This window comes from Scomber scombrus, chromosome 4 (assembly GCF_963691925.1).
Source record: "Scomber scombrus chromosome 4, fScoSco1.1, whole genome shotgun sequence".
Classification (NCBI taxonomy): Eukaryota; Metazoa; Chordata; class Actinopteri; order Scombriformes; family Scombridae; genus Scomber; species Scomber scombrus.
Window position 1 is genome coordinate 33,994,889 of NC_084973.1, and position 22,084 is coordinate 34,016,972.

The following is a 22,084-nucleotide window of genomic DNA, read 5'->3' on the forward strand; positions in this document are numbered from 1 at the left end:
ATTGTTGAAATTCCAATTTTTCCCAAAGTTATTCCCAAAAAACTGGGCTTTTTTTTAAACCCACAAAATTTCACCTTTTTTCGGAGTCACCTAGCTCTCTCATACCTGCAGGTAGAAATGTGATTCAAACTTTAAAACGGAGGAAAACTTGTGCTCTCTCCTCTCCTGTTTTTACATAACTTTTCAAACTATGAGCAGTCAAACGAGGAGTGGAAATCACTTTTTCTTCAAAGTTAGAGTGGAAGCGTCAGTTAGCTTCAGTGCGAGAAGCAGTAAAAAATAAACGTAATGTTTATTTTTAGCCTGTTCATAATTTTTATGGACAGGATTTCTAGGCGCAGCCAGGGCGTTGAGGGGTTCCGGTTTGGTGACCTCAGGATTGGGTCACTGCTTTTTGCAGACGATGTGGTCCTGCTGGCTTCATCAGACCGTGACCCCAAACTCTCAATGGATCGGTTCGCCGCCGAGTGTGAAGTGGCCAGGATGAGAATCAGCACCTCCAAATCCGAGTCCATGGTCCTCAGCCGGAAAAGGGTGGAGTGCACCCTCCGGGTCGGGGATGAGATCCTGCCCCAAGTGGAGGAGTTCAAGTACCTCGGGATCTTGTTCACGAGTGAGGGAAGGATGGAGCGGGAGATCGACAGGCGGATCGGTGCGGCGTCTGCAGTAATGCGGGCTCTGCATAGTTCCATCGTGGTGAAGAGGGAGCTGAGTCGATCTTCGTTCCTACCCTCACCTATGGTCATGAGCTTTGGGTAGTGACCGAAAGAACGAGATCGCGGGTACAAGCGGCCGAAATGAGCTTCCTCCGCAGGGTGGCGGGGCTCTCCCTTAGAGATAGGGTGAGAAGCTCGGTCATCCGGGAGGAGCTCGGAGTAGACCCGCTGCTCCTCCGCATCGAGAAGAGCCAGATGAGGTGGCTTGGGCATGTAATTAGGATGCGTCCCGGACGCCCCCCGGGTGAGGTGTTCAGGGCACGTCCCACCGGTAGGAGACCCCGGGGAAGACCCAGGACACGCTGGAGAGCCTGGGAACGCCTCGGGATCCCCCGGGAAGAGCTGGACGAAGTGGCAGGGGAGAGGGAAGTCTGGGTTTCCCTGCTTAGGCTGCTGTCCCCGCGACCCGACCCCGGATAAGCGGAAAGAAGATGGATGGATGAATGGATGGATTTATTTTTAGCTCGAGCTCACGGCCAAACCGTAAAAAGGAGACACATAATTTTTTGTCAAAATGTAGACATAGGTGTTGGGATTAATAAAATGTGACATTGACAGGCGGGGTCTGCACAAAATGTAGACGGGGGGGCGGAGACCGGCGGCAATACCTGTCTCGCTCCCCATTGACCCTAATGTAATCGTCTTTTTTTTCAAAAGAATCTCACTCTGTCTTCGCACTGAGTTTACGCGCTCATTTTAAGGAATATCTGAATAAAATAAACATAGTCAGAATCTGCCGGCTTCTGTGTCTCTCACTGTGTTTTCGGTTTTTGGACAGGAGTTAGGGTTTTCTCACAGTTTACAATTGTTCAATTTGCATCCATGTTTAGGGTAGGGGTGGTGACTTTGATTGACAGGTGCCAGTCGGTAGGGGGCGGGGCTTCAGCGAACTCGGCGGGATTTCACATATATTTTTTTAATCATTCACATTTGGCAGGGTGGTTAACAACACACTTTTCTGTGGTATGCCAAACTCAGAACACATTTATTCTTACTTTACACGGACTTTAATTAGTTTAAATAAATATTATCTATGCTTAAATATGATGAACATTTACTTAATATTTCAGGGATGTTAATTTGAGAATAAAGTACATTACACTTGATACTGACTAGTAAGATGTACTTAATACTCAAACCAGAATATGATCAGGGTGACTTTTGAACACTGGAAATAAATCGTGTACTCGTTCCGGCAGCAGCCCTGTGGCACACAAAATTTCCCTGGAATTTTTGTAGTTATAGTTACTTGTTTATAGCTGAAATAAAATTCTGTTATATTTAGTCTCAGATGTGTAAATAATTTTAATCTCTCAGTTGGTTGTTTATAGCTGTTAAGTTAATGAACAGTTATTCTATTTATTTAGTTATTATTAGTTTTTATTGGATTTTACAGTTTTTTCTTCTATTTCTCTTCCTTTGGGTTTTGGAGGCTTCATTCAAACCTGGTGAAAGACATGAAGGACTTTAGAGGTTGTGGTTGAGGTTTTATTACAGCAGCATTTTATCACAACATATATCAGTATTTTACAGTTATCAGTGAATGCAGTAAAGTTATTATTACATGATATATAATCAGACATACAGGTATGTCTGATGATGTACAGGTGTAATATTGTCAGGTCATTAGTTTCATTAGTGTTTGTGAACAGTCAGTAAATGTAGCTGCTTATGGATGTGAACCTGACAGCAGCAAGTAGCAAAGAGAGATGATCTTTCTCAACTGGAACTGTTCACTGAGCTGAACTGAGTCTAAATATCCTGCAGTCACATTAAAAATAGTGATCAGTAAAAGTGGTTTTCTAATCAAGATGTCCTCATGTTAACTTTGTGGAGACAGACATGGGATCAGATCACACAGACACACTGTGCACATTATAGAAGCCTCAATGTAACTCCATGTTCTATCCTTCATCTGCAAAATTGAAGCAAAACAAAGATTAAAAGTCTGCAGGTATGAGAGAGAGAGTGATGAGAATGATTGTTTCATTCAAGCACAGTGAGACAGCATCAGCTGAACTGGGAGTGTTCTGGTAGCTTACTGGTCTGTGCTTTGATTCTGGTGGTGGACCTTTGTTGCATGTCATTCTCTGTCTCTCTCTTGTTTCCTGTTTATCTCTCAACTGTCCATTAAAGGAATAAAATGTCTCAGAAAAAAAAGATTAGAAATGTAAATAAAGATGATCTGAACCACTGATGTGAAGATCAAATGTTCATCAAAATAGTGAATGTCAAACTGTTTCATCAAATGCATGAAGTAAATATAAAGTGTCCTCTTTCATGATAACATATGTTGTAATATATGTGTCATTACAGACTTTCTGACTGTGAACTTTCAGAGACTCACTGTGAAGTTTTGGCCTCAGCTCTGAAGTCCAACCCTCATCTGACAGATCTGGACCTGAGTGAGAACAAACTGTCTGTTTCATCAGTGAAGCGTCTGTCTGCTGGACTGAAGAGTCCAAACTGTAGACTGGAGACTCTGATGTGAGTTCACTGACTGTAGCTTTGATAGATTTTTTTCTATTTATTAAATTTAAATCCTTCAGTGAAGTTTCAAATGTTTGTTCATAATTTTCAGGTTTTGCTGAACACAAATGTGTAGAATGTAAATGTTTTCAGGAATTTAAAATACACAGTCTTGTTGTGAGTAAAAATTAGTTTAATCTAATATGAGGCTTCAGCAGTCTGAGTTCCACATATCAAGTAAGTATGTTTGTGTTTCTTCAGTGTTTCCTTGCTGAGCTGCAGTGGAAGGATCCAAACACAAAGAGGGAATTTAGAAAGAGTTTAGAGGTTGTGGTTGAGGTTTTATTACAGCAGTATTTCATCACAACATATATCAGTATTTTACAGTTATCAGTGAATGCAGTAAAGTTATTATTACATGATATATAATCAGATATACAGGTAATACCTGATTTTACTCAGCAGGCTATAAAATATGATGTGAATCATTTTTATCTGTTTCTGAATTGCTCTGTATTTATTCTATTAGTAACAACCTGTAAACAGTTTTCATGCCTTTACAGCACTTTGTAAACTAGTGTTTGAAACGTATAGACGAAGGATTATAATAAGTATTGTTATTAATTATTAAATGTTATTTAAATGTGTGAGTGTGTTGAACCAAGCAATGGTGACTAACTTTTTATTGTAAAGAGGGAAGTGGTGTTACATGGTGTTGTTTTGAAGTCTTTCTGATGATGTCCATTAAAGGAATAAAATGCCTCAGAAAACAAAGATTTCAAATATCAAAAAAGATAATCTGAACCACTGATGTGACGATCAAATGTAGTGAATGTCAAACTGTTTCATCATCAAATGCATGAAGTAAATATAAAGTGTCCTCTTTCATGATGAATATGTTTTAATATATGTGTCATTACAGACTTTATAACTGTGGACTCTCAAAGACTTACTGTGAAGATTTGGCCTCAGCTCTGAAGTCCAACTCCTCCCATCTGACACATCTGAACCTGAGTGGAAACAATCTGTATGATCCAGGAGTGAAGCGTCTGTCTGCTGGACTGGAGAGTCCAAACTGTAGGCTGAAGACTCTGATGTGAGTTCACTGACTGTAGCTTTGGGAGATTTTTTTCTATTCAGCTGTTTGAAGTTTACATTTTCTAAACTTCTACATTTAAACCTTCTTCAGCTCTGTACAGATTATGAACTTTGTTTTCTAAACTGACTTCATTTATTCTTTATTCAGATTGGAGCACTGCAGTTTGTCAAAGATCAGCTGTGATTATCTGGTCTCAGCCCTGAAGTCCAACTCCTCCCATCTCAGAGAGCTGGATCTGAGAGAAAACAAGCTGCAGGATTCAGACATGAAGCAGCTGATTGATCTTCAGCAGAGTCCAGACTGCAGACTGGAGACTCTGAGGTCAGTAGAGAGTTGGAGTCAGTCTGTGCTGGTTTCAGCAGTTTAGTATTAAACACAGTCAGTATCAAAGCAAAGATCCAGTAGTTCCTGGTGAACCTCCAACCTTTTCAGTGCTGCTTTTCCTCAGTGAAGCTGTGAGAGGAGAATGGTGACAGGCCTCAGGATTGGACAGAAAGACAGAGAGAGAGAGAACAGTCAGCCAATCAGATGAGCCAGAAGCTTGTTGCGATCATGTGTTTGAGTTGATATGAAGATGACTGTTGTTGTTGTGTTGATGTCTGCAGGAAATAAAGCTGGATTACAGCTGACAGCCTTACAAGATGTATAGAGACAGTGGTCCTTATCATCAAACTGTCACAGAGTTTGTTCTCTCATTTCAACACTAAACTATTGATCAGTTCATCTTTGTCAGAGCTCTAAGATCAGTCTGACTGCAGCCTGCAAATCACTGGCTCTGATTTCACACAAGCATCATTACGTTTAGTAACCATGTGGTCTTTATACAGACCAGAACCTCTGCTGAAGTCCAGGAATCACAGCAGCTGTTTAGCTGAGAGCTCTGACTGATTGTCATGTGATGATTTAACAGCAGGAAACATCTTCAAATCCCACAGAGACTCTGTAGCTTTAAACTTTGATAAGAGTTGACATGTATCAGCAGTAAATCCATCAGTAAACTGATGAGTGAATGTCTCTGTTTCTGCAGTAATGATGTGTTCATGACTCTAATCACTTTATTTCCTCTGTGGACTTGAGTGAAATCTGCAGAGGAAACACACTGGATAGTAAAAGTGTGTGCAGGTGTGTGAGCTTGGAGCTCAGTGTGTTCACTCCAACACGTTAACATGAGAGCTGAAAGGAAGCAAGCTACGCTGCACAGCTGTTCCACTTCTGGTCTGAACAGGACTGAAGTCCCTGCTGCTCTTTATACTGGATGTGCTGCATCACTGACTGACAGCTGATGAAGTGAATCTCACTAAACACTCATTTATCTCCTCTGTTCTTTCTTCTTCTCTCATCAGATGGAAGGATTGATCTCTGTCAGAGTGAGAGTGAACATCCAGGAGTGTTGAGAGAGGATCAGCTGGATCCTGATGATCCAGCTGGAGTCTGGATTTGGATTTTATCGTCTTCACTTAAGTCTCTTAACTGACTCCAAACTGCACAGTTATCTCTGGATTTTGTTGAAATCAGCTTTTAGCCCTTTTAATAAGCTCACAGTCATCAAGCGTTCCCAAACATCTGTCCTCTCAGGGAATATCTCTGCCTGAACTCTCCTGCAGCTCCTAAATATCAGCACACACAGGAATCATTCACCAAGTTTGGAAAGTTGAACAAACTCTTTTCCTCCTAAAAGTAGGAGCAGAGATGTGTCACTCTGATCATTTTTTGACAGTTAGGAGTGATTTCCTGCTCTGAGACGCTTGATAAATACGAGCCCAGATGTGACAGATTTAATGTTCACTCATTTCATTCAGTTCAATTCTGAAATAATTTCTCATTGGTCAGAAAACCTGCATGCAGGTCAAATCATATCCTGGTTCTGTTGATAACAACATCAAGCCTGTGCTGAGACACTTTGTATTGTTTGATTCCAGTCTAAGTTTTGATGATCATATCAGCAGCTGGTCCAGTCCTGTTTTCACCATTAAAACACCCAAAATGTGTTCCAGGATACATTATGTGTGATTTTGTCTTATATGCAGTATTGTTTGAGTCATGTACTGTGCAGCCTCAGCCACCAGGTGGTGCTGTTGAGTCATAAGAAAGGAGTTGTAAAAGAGAAGAAGAAAACTGTTGTGTTTTGTACATGTACATTGTTTTTTGTCTTGTTTGTATGTCCATGTTTGTTGTGCTTTTGTTATATTTGTCTTATGTTGTAATGTATTCTGTTTGTCCTCATGATGTGATCAATTATTTGTTTTTGTTTTTTTTCTAATGTTTTTGCTGTGTTGTATTTTGTTCAGATGATACATGTCAAGAGGGTTATCCTAATGAACAATTTCAACAACATTGCAGTAGAGAGAACATTACTTTTTTTTAACAGCAGAAGAAATGTACTGCTGGACTGTAAATGTGAACATTTTTTGCTTTATCTTGTTGTGAAAAGTGAAAATAAAGACACTGTAAAGACACTTTTGACTGAGTCGCCAGCCAGGAGAAAAGGTACAGAGGAACAGGTTACCAGAGATTGGCAAAGTCCATTACCTAACAGCAAGACAAGGAAAACAAACTCATCCAACTGATAGGGAAATGCAAAATGGTGAATGTACCAGTGATAATGTATCAGTGACAGTACCGTCTCATTCATTTTATTTCCCTCATGTTTATCCAGACAGCTGCTGGTTGTTTTCTTCAGGATGTAATATTTGATATGACTGTACTGCAGTGTTTTCACTCTATTATTGTGATGTATTTATGAGACATACTGTATATTTATGTGTTATATGTTTTATGTTGTTTGTCTGTAATCATCTGTGTTGCTGCCACTCTGAGCCAGGACTCTCTTAAAGACCTTTTTAATTTCAATGAGATTTAAATAGTTTAGTGTTGGGGGGAGCTGTGGATCAGGAGGTAGAGCGGTCGTCAACCAGTTGTACAATCGGTGGTTCGATTCCTGGCTCCTCCAGTCCACATGTCCATGTTTCCTGTGGCAAGATACTTAACCCCAAATTGCTCCCGTTGCTATGCCAACAGTGTATTAATGGTTAGTTTCCTCCTGAATGAATGAATGGGTGAATGAGACTTGTCATAACGACTAGAAAGGTATACAAGTACAGTCCATTTACCATAATGTTTGTCTACAGTGATTGGAGGACACACATGTTATAATAATAAAGACACAAAAAACTATTTACTTGTCCTGTTTTGCACATGTGACAAACATCAGACTTTATGATCCAGCTGATAAAGTTTTATACTGTCTGTTAATGTTTGACTTTTGTTCTGGGTTTTTGGTTCCAGAGTTCAGAGCTGCTGTTTTGTGATCAGATTTCCTTAAAGAAGACTTCAGGTTAAAGATGAATACAGAGAGTTGAGACCTTAAAAAGCTCCTGCTGTCAGTTCCATATTTGTTCTTCTTCTGGTTGGTTTCCTGCTTGAAGCTGCTGATTCATTTCACCTTCACTCATCAGCTTGATTCAGATGATTTTCAGCATCTAAAGGTAACATAACCAACGGTTTCATCATGTTTGTGTCAGCAGCTGTTAAAATGATCTGATAACAGTACAGATGGAAGTTATACTGATGACTTATGTTCATTTGTTGAAGCATTGATGGAATGAACTAAACTACAGAAGAAATAAGAAAAGATGAAATTCAGCCTCTTCAGATGTTTAATTCTGTGGTTCATGTTGAGACTTAATGACGTCTGTTAATTGTCTAATCAGTCTTTTTCTCTGGTTATTTTAAGTAAGAATACAGAGGATCATAATATGGAGCTCTGACCTCTAGTTCAATGAAGATTTACATGAATATGAAGATGAACTGTGTGCATCAATAGATCAGACTCATGTGTTTGGTCATTACTGTCGTGACTTTACAGTCATTTCAAATAGAAACCCCAAATATACAGACCAGCACACAGCTGTTACTGGGAGTTAAAGGGTTAATGTACAGTCACATTGATTTTTACATGTAACTAAATAAAATGATAAAAATAAGACAGTTAGTTCTGTTGAGTGTTGCTCAGTAACAATGAACTATGTTGTTTAAATAAATGATTTGAAGTCAGTTCATTTATTGATCATAAAACAGTAAAAATCTGCTATAATTACATTAGCAACAGTATCACTAGCTCCAATTGGAAGATTGATGGTTTATGAATGAGAATTAATGGTTAGCTTCCCTCTGATGTGTCAGTTAGTTTTTCCAAAAGCTTTTCTTGTGTGTTGCATTAATGTCCTTGTTAGAGAAGTTAGAAGACAGTATGGAGTCTCCTCCTTCATCACCTTTAAACTGCTGCACATTTTAATCAGCAGTGTCACTCAGTCAGTGAGGGACATTCACTGTCCACAGTCCAGCACAATGCAGCCTGCTTACTGATGAACTGTAATAAAAAGTCATAAATATGTTACAGTCAGATATCTCTGACAATGTTTTAGTCTCAGAAATAGTGAAATCATCTTTTCATTGATGATATTCAGTTATTTAACCAGCTGAGAGCTGCAGCAACATGTTTCTACTGTAGCTCTGCATTTACTGTTTAGTTTCACACATTTTACATGAACACTCTCATTCTCTCAATGCTTCATATTTCACTGTAGATGATGTTTAACATCAAGGTTCAAAGTTCTGTTTATTCAACCATATAATCTTCTGATATAACATCCTTATTGTCTAACACTGACTAGACATGGCAGGATAAGATTGATGTCATAAATATAACTGATAACTTTGATCTACAGTGATATTTATTTTTATAGCATCAGAGTCTTTATGTATATTCAGTAAATGATTGTTTGAAGCCGTCATGGCTCTGAGTGTGACATGTACAGTCAGGACTGTTTTTAGACAAAGACGAGCTGGTTGTTCAGCAGCTGGAAGACACCAAAGAGGAAGAAATATTTTATAATTAACATGAGCAACATGAGTTTCCAGTGAAATCTGTCAGATTGTTTCATGTCCTCACAGAGAGTCTTGGCAGGTTCCTCCTGTGTGTTTGGAGCTGAACTCTGCTGCAAGCTTCACTGCTTTAATATCATCTTGATGCTTTTGGACTTTGACTGTGAAGTTATGAGAGTGTGACAGCGTCCTCTGATTGATGATGAAGGACTGATGGAGGAGAATTAGCTTCTCTCTGTGTTTCCTCTACAGGTGAAGGTAGAACCACTCTGTGACCACATGTGGATCTGAATTCACCTGGTGAGTATTTTCTTCTTTCTGACACACAGCTGGATGAACATATTTGCATGTCATCAGTTTTTAAACACAAGTGAACTATAACTTGCTGCATATGAGCTCTGTAGTGGACAAAGGGTTAGAGTAAAGACTTATTATGGCTCCATCTGGTGGTGGAATGAATAATGACAGTGTGATAGACAGCAATTCAGACCTGTGTGATGTGCAGCTGGTTGTAATGAATGAGCATGTTGTTGTGTTTGTGTGAAGGTGTTTCTCTGCTATGGATCAGTGTGAGGACAGAGAGGAGGGAGTCCCTCCCTCTAAAAGCTCTCTGTGTGGGGAACATGACAGCCAGACCAAAGCTCAGAGGTGAGATGAGGATCTCTAACTGTCCATCACTGTTCTCCACTCACATCACTCCACCATCATTATTCACACTCAAACATCTGTGTGTGTTGTGTTGAAGAACAAACGAGCAGCACAGACCAGACTCTGATGAGCTCAGTCGGGTGTCTGTCAAGAATCTGCAGACGCTATTTGAACCAAAGAAGTTCAACGATGGACATAAATCTGCTGGTCAGAGGTAAGAACGATCCATCATGTTGAGGTCTGAAAACTCTTCATACAATCATCAGAATCACAGAGTGAACTTGCTGAGTTTATTGATGCTTCTTAGAAAAGTTTGTCTGGTCTCCCTGTGGACTGTAGCTGCACATTTATCTGTTTGACTTCATCTGTTAACACAGAACACACCTTTACTGGAAAGGAAGAGTATCATGAGCAGACCAACAGTCACAAAACTTCACAAAGATCATAAATGACAGTCATGTGACTTCTAATAAAGAAGAATGGAGGAGCAGACAGGTAGGGAGTAAAGGTGAAAGTTTGTACAGTCATCAGAGCAGAAGGAGGAAAACAGTCTGAGGCAGGACTGTAAATAATGATTACTGTCATTATTGTTCAATCTGATGATTATTTTTCACATTAATTGTTTAGTTGATTAAAGTGTGTCAGAAAAATTGAGGTGAGTTTGAGGTGTTGAAACGTTGTTTCCTGTTGTTGTTTTCCTGGTTTGTGCGTCCTCACAGCGATGTAACGTGACTCACTGCTGCCTCTAAATAGAGAGAAGTCACAGTTAAGAAGCACACACATGTTTATCTGAAGTCTGTTTGTTGGATTTAAACCAGAGTCAAAGTTTCTCTTTGTGATGACTAGAAAACACACATGGTTGTAGTTAAAGTCATGTAAACTAATAAGAAGCTACTAAGTTGAGAGGCAGGACTGGGTTCATTATACTGTGTATGTGTGTGTGTCTCCAGTGTTACTGGTTTACCTCTCAGACTCCAGAAGATGAAGAAAGAGGAGGAAGAGGAGGACGGAGCAGAGTCTGTAATATCCAGCTGTGTGTCTATGAAGAGTGACCAGACTAATGATCAATCTCCAACCTTCAGTAATGAACCTGGACCCTCAGACACAAAGTAAGAGACTGTTTCTACTGTAAACTGACCTGAAGATGATTCAGTTTGGCTCAGTTTCCTCCTGCTTATTTTTCCTGATTTTAATGGAGCTGCATGCAGCTTGTGAGCTGTCGGTTGGCCTCCACTAGGGTCATGTGACATAAAGAATGTGTTCATGTCCACAGAGAGAGGAAGAGGAGGGCTGTTTCTGTGGAGGAGCAGCTGTCCTGCTGTTCTTTGTGTCAGGACGTCCTGAAGGATCCAGTCTCTACCAGCTGTGGACACTGGTTCTGCAGACAGTGCATCACCTCATACTGGGACCAGTCTGCTTCATCAGGACACTCCTCCTGTCCCCAGTGTGCAGAAAGATTCAGAACCAGACTTGGACTGCAGACAGACAATCAGACCAACACTGTACAAAGTAAGACTGAAGATCTGTCTGCTGATGTCATCATCTCTGAAAACAGGACAGGAATCTACCTCCTCTATCCTACTGAACATTAACAGTCACACTGATTTCTGTTTCATTCTACCTTTTTTCTTCTCTTTCAGCAGAAAGTGGTCTGCAGGAGCTTTTAGATGAACACCAGATCAGTCTGAGCAGCACATGTGAATGTGTGACTCAAGGAACTGATGAAGCAGGAAGTGAAATCCTCATCAGCATCTTCACTGAGGTCTACATCACAGAGGGACAGAGTGAAGAGGTTAATACCCAACATGAGGTGAGGCAGCTTGAAACAGTTTCCAAGATGAAGACCCTCCATGACGCTCCAATCAAGTGTCAGGACATCTTTAAAGTCTTACCTGACCAACAGAAACACATCAGAGTGGTTCTGATGAACGGCGTCGCTGGCGTTGGAAAAACCTTCTCAGTGCTGAAGTTCACTCTGGACTGGGCACAGCGCTCCAACAACCAAGATATCAGTCTGCTGATTCTGTTCTCGTTCAGGTCGCTGAACTTGATCAAAGATGAGCAGTATAGTCTGCTCATGCTGATCCATGTTTTCTATCCAGCATTACAGAAGCTCACAGCAGAGAAGCTCGCTGTCTGTAAAGTTTTGTTCATCTTTGACGGCCTGGATGAAAGCAGACTTTCACTGGATTTCAACAACAGTGAGGTCGTGTCTGATGTCACACAGAAGTCATCAGTCAGCGTGCTGTTGACAAACCTCATCAAGGGGAAGCTGCTTCCCTCGGCTCTCGTCTGGATAACTTCCCGACCTGCAGCAGCCAATCAGATCCCTCCTTCATGTGTTAGCAGGGTAACAGAAGTACGAGGCTTCACTGACGCCCAGAAGGAGGAGTACTTCAGGAGGAGATTCAGTGATGAAGAGCAGTCCAGCACAATCATCTCACACATCAAGACATCCAGGAGCCTCCACATCATGTGTCACATCCCAGTCTTCTGCTGGATCACTGTTACAGTTCTGGACCACATGTTGACTACAGACCAGAGAGGAGAGCTGCCCAAGACCCTGACTGACATGTACTCACACTTCCTGCTGGTTCAGACAAAGAGGAAGAAGAACAAGTATGATGAGGGACATGAGACGAGTCCACAGGAGCTGACGGAGGCTGACAGGAACCTTCTTCTGAAGCTGGGGAGGCTTGCGTTTGAACACCTGGAGAAAGGAAACATCATGTTCTACCAAGAAGACCTGGAGCAGTATGGTCTTGATGTCACAGAGGCCTCTGTGTTATCAGGAGTTTGTACAGGGATCCTCAAAAGAGAGAGTGTGATCTTCCAGAAAGCAGTCTACAGCTTTGTTCATCTGAGCGTTCAGGAGTTTCTGGCTGCAGTCTACGTGTACCACTGTTACACCAACAGGAAGATAAAAGTACTCAAGGACTTCCTGGGAGGATACTACAGGTATTCATCTCTGGATGACTTCCTGGAGGGAGCCATGCAGAAATCTCTCAGAAGTAAAAATGGCCACCTGGACCTGTTTGTCCGCTTCCTTCATGGCCTCTCTCTGGAGTCCAACCAGAGTCTCTTAGGAGGCCTGCTGGGTCAGACAGACAACAGTCCACAAACCATCCAGAGAGTCATCAACAACCTGAAGGAGATGAACAGTGATGATATCTCTCCTGACAGAAGCATCAACATCTTCCACTGTCTGATGGAGATTAACGACCACTCAGTACATCAGGAGATCCAAGAGTTCCTGAAGTCAGAGAACAGATCAGGGAAGGAACTCTCTGAGATCCACTGCTCAGCTCTGGCCTACATGCTGCAGATGTCAGAGGAGGTTCTGGATGAGTTGGACCTGGAGAAGTACAACACATCAGTGGAGGGACGACAGAGACTGATTCCAGCTGTGAGGAACTGCAGAAAGGCTCGGTAAGTCCAGATGTGATTAACATTATAAATCAGTGTAGATTAGTAGTTTAGTTCTTCAAATATAAATAATATAACATTCTTATTATAGTTATAATAGATTATCGTTACAGACTTTCTGGCTGTGGACTCTCAGAGACTCACTGTGAAGTTTTGGCCTCAGCTCTGAAGTCCAACCCTCATCTGACACATCTGGACCTGAGTCACAACTACCTGTCTGATTCATCCGTGAAGCGTCTGTCTGCTGGACTGGAGAGTCCAAACTGTAGACTGAAGACTCTGAGGTCAGTTCACTGACTGTAGCTTTGGTAGATTATTTTCTGTTTATTAAATCAAAATCCTTCAGTGAAGTTTCAAATGTTTGGTTCATAATTTTCAGGATTTTATCAGTGAAGTTATTATTACATGATATATAATCAGACATACAGGTAATACCTGATTTTACTCAGCAGGCTTTAAAATAAGATCTGAATCATTTTGATGTGTTTCTGAATTGCACTGTATTTATTCTATTAGTAACAACCTGTAAACAGTTTTCATGCCTTTACAGCACTTTGTAAACTTGTGTTTGAAACATGTAGATGAAGGATAATACTATGTTACTGTGACAGTGGTTTAGTATCACAAGTATAGAATAGTCATCAAATCATCAAACTGATTCAGTATTGTCAGTTATACAACAATATGTAAAGTTAGCTAACATTAACCAACATTAGCCTCCGTAAACTACTGGTCATACGAGACTAAACCCCTGAGTGTGTTGAACTGAGTAATGGAGCCTTTTATTTCTCATCAATTCATCTTTTTATTTTAAAGAGGGAAGTGGTGTTACATGGTGTTGTTTTGAAGTCTTTCTGATATTCCTGATATAACCTTGCACATCTAATTATAATAATCATTATGTCAACTTGCCATGAATACAAAAATAAGTGCATATTTTGTTAATGTCAGAAAGTGTCCTCTTCCATGATAACATATGTTGTAATATATGTGTCATTACAGACTTTCTGACTGTGAACTCTCAAAGACTCACTGTGAAGTTTTGGCCTCAGCTCTGAAGTCCAACTCCTCCCATCTGACAGGTCTGGACCTGAGTGACAACTGCTTGTCTGATTCATCAGTGAAGCGTCTTTCTGCTGGACTGGAGAGTCCAAACTGTAGACTGAAGACTCTGATGTAAGTTCACTGACTGTAGCTTTGGTAGATTTTTTTCTATATATTCAATTCAAGTCCTTCACTGAAGTTTCAAATGTTTGGTTCATAATTTTCAGGATTAGCTGAACAAGGCTGTCCTCTAGGTCTTTGCAGCCTTGTCCTTAGAAACACAGTTTGATTCTACTGTATGTGTATTTTAATATGGATATGGTTAGAATAACAAATAAAAGTTGAACTTGTGTAACAGACTGTCAACGCCTCATATTAGCTTCATCTGAACTTATGAAGTCATTTCCTGCAGCGTAGCTGTGTTAGGAAGAGACCACTTCACAGTCAGTATGGACAGGAGGAATGATTACTGCCACCAATAACATGTTTTAATTACACACACCTACTAAACTACCAAATACAGGAAGAAGAGCTCATGTAATAAATATTGAAGGTTTTTATTCCAACATATCTGATTTCATATTGATCCTCTAATTACAGACGTGACTGAGTTCAGCAGCATTTTATGACTCAGTGTTGACATGAATATGTGTCTGAATATTAAAATCATAAAATCACATAAGCACACACACACACACACACACACACACAAACACTCTCTCTCTCTCTCACTCACTCACTCACTCACTCACTCACTCACTCACTCACTCTCTCTCTCACACACACACACACACACACACACACACACGTCTGAATGTTAAAATCTGTTTTGCACTCTTTGTATTTGACAGTTTTTAACCTGCATCCTGTTGGGTTCAGCTGTTTGGAGTTTACATTTTCTAAACTTCTACATTTAAATCTTCTTCAGCTCTGAACAGATTATGAAACATTTCATCATTTCAAACATGAACTTTGTTTTCTAAACTGACTTAATTTATTCTTTATTCAGATTGGAGGACTGCAGTTTGTCAGAGATCAGCTGTGATTATCTGGTCTCAGCTCTGAAGTCCAACTCCTCCCATCTGAGAGAGCTGGAACTGAGAGAAAACAACCTGCAGGATTCAGGGCTGCTGCTGCTGTCTGGTTTTCTGGAGAGTCCAGACTGTAAACTGGAGGCTCTGGGGTCAGTTCACTGACTGTCTGTTACTATTGTTGATCTTAATGTTTAAAAACTTTACCTAATTTATGTTAATACATAACTTACATCATGAAGTAAATGTTTCTATATTAAATTTGCTGATTGCTCTTTCTGAAGTCTCGTCTTGGTTAGGAAAACTGTCGGTAGAACTCGTCTACTCATCAGGAGAGTTGAAGATGCGTTCTCTGTTGTCATGGGGGACAGTCTCTTTCTCCACGTATCTATGAGATCTTACGAGTACAAGGCGCAGTGCTTGTCCTTGCCGTGGCTTGGGCTGCAAACTCCTGTGAGCACGGTCTGGTTCTAAAGAGTCGTTTAATAGAGTTGTGAACTCACCAGTCAATGGGGAGAAGAGTATACAAATATTTATTATGTATTTTTTAGAATAGATCTATGACTGTGACACTGTGCTTGTAAGATGCGTTTCTGTTGTCATGGGGGACAGTCTCTTTCTCCACGTATCTATGAGATCTTACGATTACAAGGCGTGGTGCTTGTCCATGCCGTGGCTTGGGCTGCAAACTCCTGTGAGCACGGTCCAATACTGGTGGTGCAGAGAGTATTCCACCAAGTAGGGAGGAGAACATTTTTGACATGAAGTTCTTTCATTCAGTTTGACTGAAGGTCTTTCCCTTCAATGTTTTCTGGTAGTACAAGTACTCGGAGGTTGTGACGTTGTGCTCTAATTGAGTAATCCGATTGCTCACCAGTCAATGCTCACCAGTCAATGGGGAGAAAAGTATACAAATATTTATTATGTATTTTTTAGACTAGATCTATGACTGTGACACTGTGCTTGCAAGTATAGTTTGTGTGTCTACTGTGAGCATGAGTATGGCTTATTTGGTATGTTTCTTATTTATTAGTGTTTATTTTACTTGGTATTTATTTATTCATGTTTCTATTTTTATTACAACTGAACATGAACATCACAGTTTAATACTGTGGTAAAAACAAGTAAAAAAAACAAAACATTTTTTTGTCACTTTTAAGCTTTTGAATTCGGCTTAATTTATATTCTCTCCAAGCAACAGCCTTTTATCTGCATCTTAACCCAACACACAGCAGAAAATGTACGCGAATATTAGTGCTGGCCGAGCGGGTTAAGATGACGATAGTTCGCACAACACATGGTGGTTTTTAATAATTAGTCTGTAAACTCGGCATTGTCTGACACAGGCTGGAAAATGTGCACTTTTATTTACAGTTAAAAACATTTCGCGATGTGTTTCAGCTTCTGTCAAAGTAACGGAGATGCAGCGGCTTCCTGTCTGAGCTTTAAAAAATAAAACCTTTGTTATTGTGCGCTTCTCATTATTATTAACAAACAAATTTGGGGCTTGTAAATTACGGGAGATTCCTGGGAGAAAAGACAAAACGGGAGGGCAGCGGAAGATAGGTCTAAAATACGGGAGTGTTGGCAGCTGTGGTCCTGCTGCTGGTTTTCCCTGGCTTGCTCATCTTATTGCTCAAACAGTTCTACTTTGTAATTGTACTCCAATAATACCACCGGACGGTTATGAGGGGTAATTTTGAAAGGAATAATACTGTAAATTACTGGAGCATGGGCAGCACACATCTAACCACCACATTGTGAAACCGGAAGTCGAAACGGATCAAGTTTACTTGATGAAGGGGAAATATTTCTTCATTATATTCTTCAAAATTTAGTTTTTATGTAAAACACATTGAGTTGCCTCTGGGTATGAAATGCGCTATATAAATAAAGCTGCCTTGCCTTTAATGTGATTTCATGAATAATGTCTGATCATTGATATTAATCCTCCATTTTATGCTCTGAACAGATTATGAAACATTTAATAATTTCAAACATGAACTTTGTTTTCTAAACTGACTTCATTTATTCTTTATTCAGATTGCGGGACTGCAGTTTGTCAGAGATCAGCTGTGATTATCTGGTCTCAGCTCTGAAGTCCAACTCCTCCCAACTGAGAGAGCTGGATCTGAGTGAAAACAACCTGAAGGATTCAGGACTGAAGCTTCTGTGTGGTTTTCTGAATATCCCAGACTGTAAACTGGAGACTCTGAGGTCAGTTCACTGACTGTCTGTTACTATTGTTGATCTTAATGTTTAACGACTGAACCTAATTTATGTACATAAATAACTTACATCCATAAAGTTTATTTTTATTAATATACAATGTGTAGTTATAAAAGATGACTGATTGTCAAAGAAAGTGTAGAAATGTTCACTGTTAGTTGTTAAATGAATGTTTGTAATTGTTGGTAAAGAGTCACATCTGTATACAGAAGATCCTCTCAACTAATATCTGTTTGAAACTGATCCAGTTTACTTGATGAAAGAGAAATATTTCTTTATTATATTCTTTAATGTGTTTTAATGAATAATGTTTGATCATTGATATTGATCCTTCAGAACACACACATACACACACACACACACACACACACACACACACACACACATACACGTCTGAATGTTAAAATCTCTTTTTCACTGTGTGTATTTGACAGTTTTTAACCTGCATCCTCTTGGGTTCAGCTGTTTGGAGTTTACATTTTCTAAACTTCTACATTTAAATCTTCTTCAGCTCTGAACAGATTATGAAACATTTCATCATTTAAAACATGAACTTTGTTTTATAAACTGACTTCATTTATTCTTTATTCAGATTGATGGACTGCAGTTTGTCAGAGATCAGCTGTGATTATTTGGTCTCAGCTCTGAAGTCCAACTCCTCCCACTTGAGAGAGTTGGATCTGTCCTGGAACAACCTGAAGGATTCAAATGTGAAGCAGCTGCTTGATCTTGAGGAGAGTCCAGACTGCAGACTGGAGTATCTGAGGTCAGTAGAGAGTTGGAGTCAGTCTGTGCTGGTTTCAGCAGTTTAGTATTAAACACAGTCAGTATCAAAGCAAAGATCCAGTATTTCCTGGTGAACCTCCAACCTTCTCAGTGCTGCTTTCCTCAGTGAAGCTGTGAGAGGAGAATGATGACAGACTTCAGGATTGGACAGAAAGACAGAGAGAGAGAGAACAGTCAGTCAATCAGATGAGCCAGAAGCTTGTTGCGATCATGTGTTTGAGTTGATGTGAAGACGACTGTTGTTGTTGTTGTGTTGATGTCTGCAGGAAATAAAGCTGGATTACAGCTGACAGCCTTACAAGATGTATAGAGACAGTGATCCTCATCATCAAACTGTCACACCATCAAATCTGATCTCAAAGTGTTTGTTCTCTCATTTCAACACTAAACTATTGATCAGTTCATCTTTGTCAGAGCTCTAAGATCAGTCTGACTGCAGCCTGCAAATCACTGGCTCTGATTTCACACAAGCATCATTACATTTAGTAACCATGTGGTCTTTATACAGACCAGAATCTCTGCTGAAGTCCAGGAATCACAGCAGCTGTTTAGCTGAGAGCTCTGACTGATTGTCATGTGATGATTTAACAGCAGGAAACATCTTCAAATCCCACAGAGACTCTGTAGCTTTAAACTTTGATAAGAGTTGACATGTATCAGCAGTAAATCCATCAGTAAACTGATGAGTGAATGTCTCTGTTTCTGCAGTAATGATGTGTTCATGACTCTCAGGACTTTATTTCCTCTGTGGACTTGAGTGAAATCTGCAGAGGAAACACACTTGATAGTAAAAGTGTGTGCAGGTGTGTGAGCTTGGAGCTCAGTGTGTTCACTCCAACACGTTAACATGAGAGCTGAAAGGAAGCAAGCTATGCTGCACAGCTGTTCCACTTCTGGTCTGAACAGGACTGAAGTCCCTGCTGCTCTTTATACTGGATGTGCTGCATCACTGACTGACAGCTGATGAAGTGAGTCTCACTAAACACTCATTTATCTCCTCTGTTCTTTCATCTTCTCTCATCAGATGGGAGGAATCGGATTGTTCTCCTTCAGACTCTGACTGAACATTCAGGAGTGTTGCGAGAGGATCAGCTGGATCCTGATGATCCATCTGGACCGGAGTCTGGATCTGATTTTTTTTCGGATTTTGTCGTCTTCACTTAAGGTTCTTGACTGACTCCAAACTGAACAGTTATCTCTGGATTTAGCTGAAGATAAAAACAGGTGTTATGAATCAGACTGTGAGCCTGGGCTCATATTTAGATCTTTTCTTGATAACCTAGATGTGACAAATGAAACTCTGATTGAAAAAGTAAACGAAGCACCTAACCTGGAGACTGAGAGACTTAATAATTTATGGTTTAACACTCAAGGTGGTCGTGATGCAGACATCCAGCAACACCTGGGACACTGCACAGAGCTCCTCTTCATCCCAGAGAATACAACCAGTGAGGAACACTAAAGAGCTCCCCAAGCAAAAAGTAAAGACAACTAACCCAAAACCTGAGCCTGAGGTGTATAATCTGGTTGGAGAACTTCAGACCAAGGTAGCTTCAATGAGACAAATGGTTCTCTCCTCTATGAGAACTGTCACAGCCCAGCTCAAGTAAATTTAATCAAAACAAAGTCATCAAAATTAACAAAAAACACCAGATAGGTAGGATAAGTCTGTAAAGTCAGTCATGAGTGAGCGTGTGGTGTGTTGGTGTTGTATGGTGAAAGCAGTTCGGTTAACTGGCAAAACACACAGACAGGAATTAGCCAATCACAAAAAAGTAGCTCAGTTTCCGCCCAGCAACAGGTTGCTAAGGGCAGCTAAGAATTACGGTTGCTACGGCAATGTGTGAGAATCTGCTTGGAAAACATTCTCAAAATGCCCCAGAATTCGGCTTCTGACAAGGTCCCGAACAATTACAAACTGTGAGAAAACCGTAACTCCTGTCCAAAAACCGAAAACACTGTGAGAGACACAGAAGCCGGCAGATTCTGACAGTGTTTATTTTATTCAGATACTCCTTAAAATGAGCGCGTAAGCTCAGTACGAAGACAGAGAGATTCTTTAGGAAAAAAAAGATTACATTAGGGTCAATGGGGAGCGAGACAGGTATTGCCGCCGGTCTCGGCCGCCCTGTTTAAATTTTGTGCAGACCCCGCCTGTCAATGTCACATTTTATGAATCCCAACACCTATGTCTACATTTTGACAAAAAATTATTTGTCTCCTTTTCACGGTTTGGCTGTGAGCTCGAGTTAAAAAGTAAAAATTAAGGTTATTTTTTACTGCTTCTTGCACTCAAGCTAACTGACGCCTCCACTCTAACTTTGAAGAAAAAGTGATTTCCACTCCTCGTTTGACTGCTCATAGTTTGAAAAGTTTACAAACAAGTTTTCCTTTGTTTTAAAGTTTGAATCACATTTCTACGTACAGATATGAGAGAGCTAGGTGACTCTGAAAAAAGGTAAAATTAAGGTTAAAAAAAAATTCCCATTCATTTTCAATGGAGATTTTTCCCGTTATTTTGGGAATAACTTTGGGAAAAATTGGAATTTCAACACCAAAAGTCATAGCACCTCTTTCCCGATCGAGCCGTACGTTTTGATGTATATATTGTCGGGGTTTTCTCAAAGCTGCGGAAGAAGAAGAATAAGTATGGAGAAGATTAAGCGATGCCTCGGAGCTGCGCACCCATGGCACTAACTATAACAGAACAGGTGCAAGTAATAAATAATTATATTACAACTTAAGATGAGTAGGGCAGTTAATGTATCGCAGACATTAAAGTCTCATATATGTGTTTATTGTCCTGATGGAAGCTGACAGAAAGAAGCTGTTCATGTTCTGAAACACACAAACAACACGAGCATAATGCACCTAGTCAGAGAGCCAAGAGCCGCTGGGTACGTGCACGCTGCCATCATCGTGCACATACACAGCGGAAGTGATTAATGAACAACTTGAAATGAGCCACAGAAGCTGTGAGCAGTGATTCTGATATTGACTCTGCAGTAAAGTAAAGTACAAGTACCTCAAAGTAGTACTTAAATCCAGAATATTAGTGGGAGATTAAAAACCAATAAAGACGTTTGTTTTTAAAGAACTGTTTCCTCCCTGTTTACACAGACATGAACACAAACACACACACACACACACACACACACACACACACACACACACACACACACACACACACACACACACACACACAGTTTAACTGCGAGCGTATTTTTTATTCATATTTCAAAGTAGGAGGAAATGTTTTGAAGTTGCTGTGATCTGCTGTCAGAGGATGTAATTAACACACACTTAAAGAGAATATTAACCCCCCCCCCCCACACACACACACACACACACACACACACACACTCATTTTAACTTTTGTCTGTTGTTTTGTTTTTCTTTCTTTAAAGCTAAACTCTTCTTTTGCTCCATGTAAGTGTGAATATATAAAATTGTTTTGGAGGGAAATCTAAATCTAAACATACTTAACAGCTGTAAAATGATTACATGAAATGATTAAACTGTGTAGTTTAACTGTTCTTTTTAACCATTTCAGTGTGCTGGATGTTGGCTCTATGATGCAGAGGGTGAATGTGTGACCCATCCATCATATTATTAAGGGTGTGTTCTGCTGCTTTGTGTTTGTTGGTTCTGTTCCAAAAAAGAAAATATAAAAAATAACGACGTCAGCTTTTGTCTTAATTTGGGATTTAAACATTAGCTCAGGGTTTTACATCATCTTCTGTTATTTATTT

The 22,084-nt window shown here is 40.1% G+C and overlaps 2 protein-coding genes across 2 annotated transcripts in view; one reads left to right on the top strand and one right to left on the bottom strand.

Annotated features, from left to right (window-relative positions):
* LOC133978585 (NLR family CARD domain-containing protein 3-like) overlaps nucleotides 1–6,170 on the top strand; it is a 40,932-nt gene extending 34,762 nt beyond the window's left edge. The window contains exons 9-11 of the mRNA XM_062416854.1: nucleotides 3,033–3,203; nucleotides 4,432–4,605; nucleotides 5,628–6,170. Coding sequence (XP_062272838.1) covers nucleotides 3,033–3,203; nucleotides 4,432–4,605; nucleotides 5,628–5,640 — 358 coding nt within the window. The 3' untranslated portion in view covers nucleotides 5,641–6,170. The remainder of the gene's footprint in view (nucleotides 1–3,032; nucleotides 3,204–4,431; nucleotides 4,606–5,627) is intronic.
* LOC133979436 (uncharacterized) overlaps nucleotides 1–22,084 on the bottom strand; it is a 1,726,912-nt gene that overhangs the window by 1,616,434 nt on the left and 88,394 nt on the right. The window lies entirely within an intron of this gene.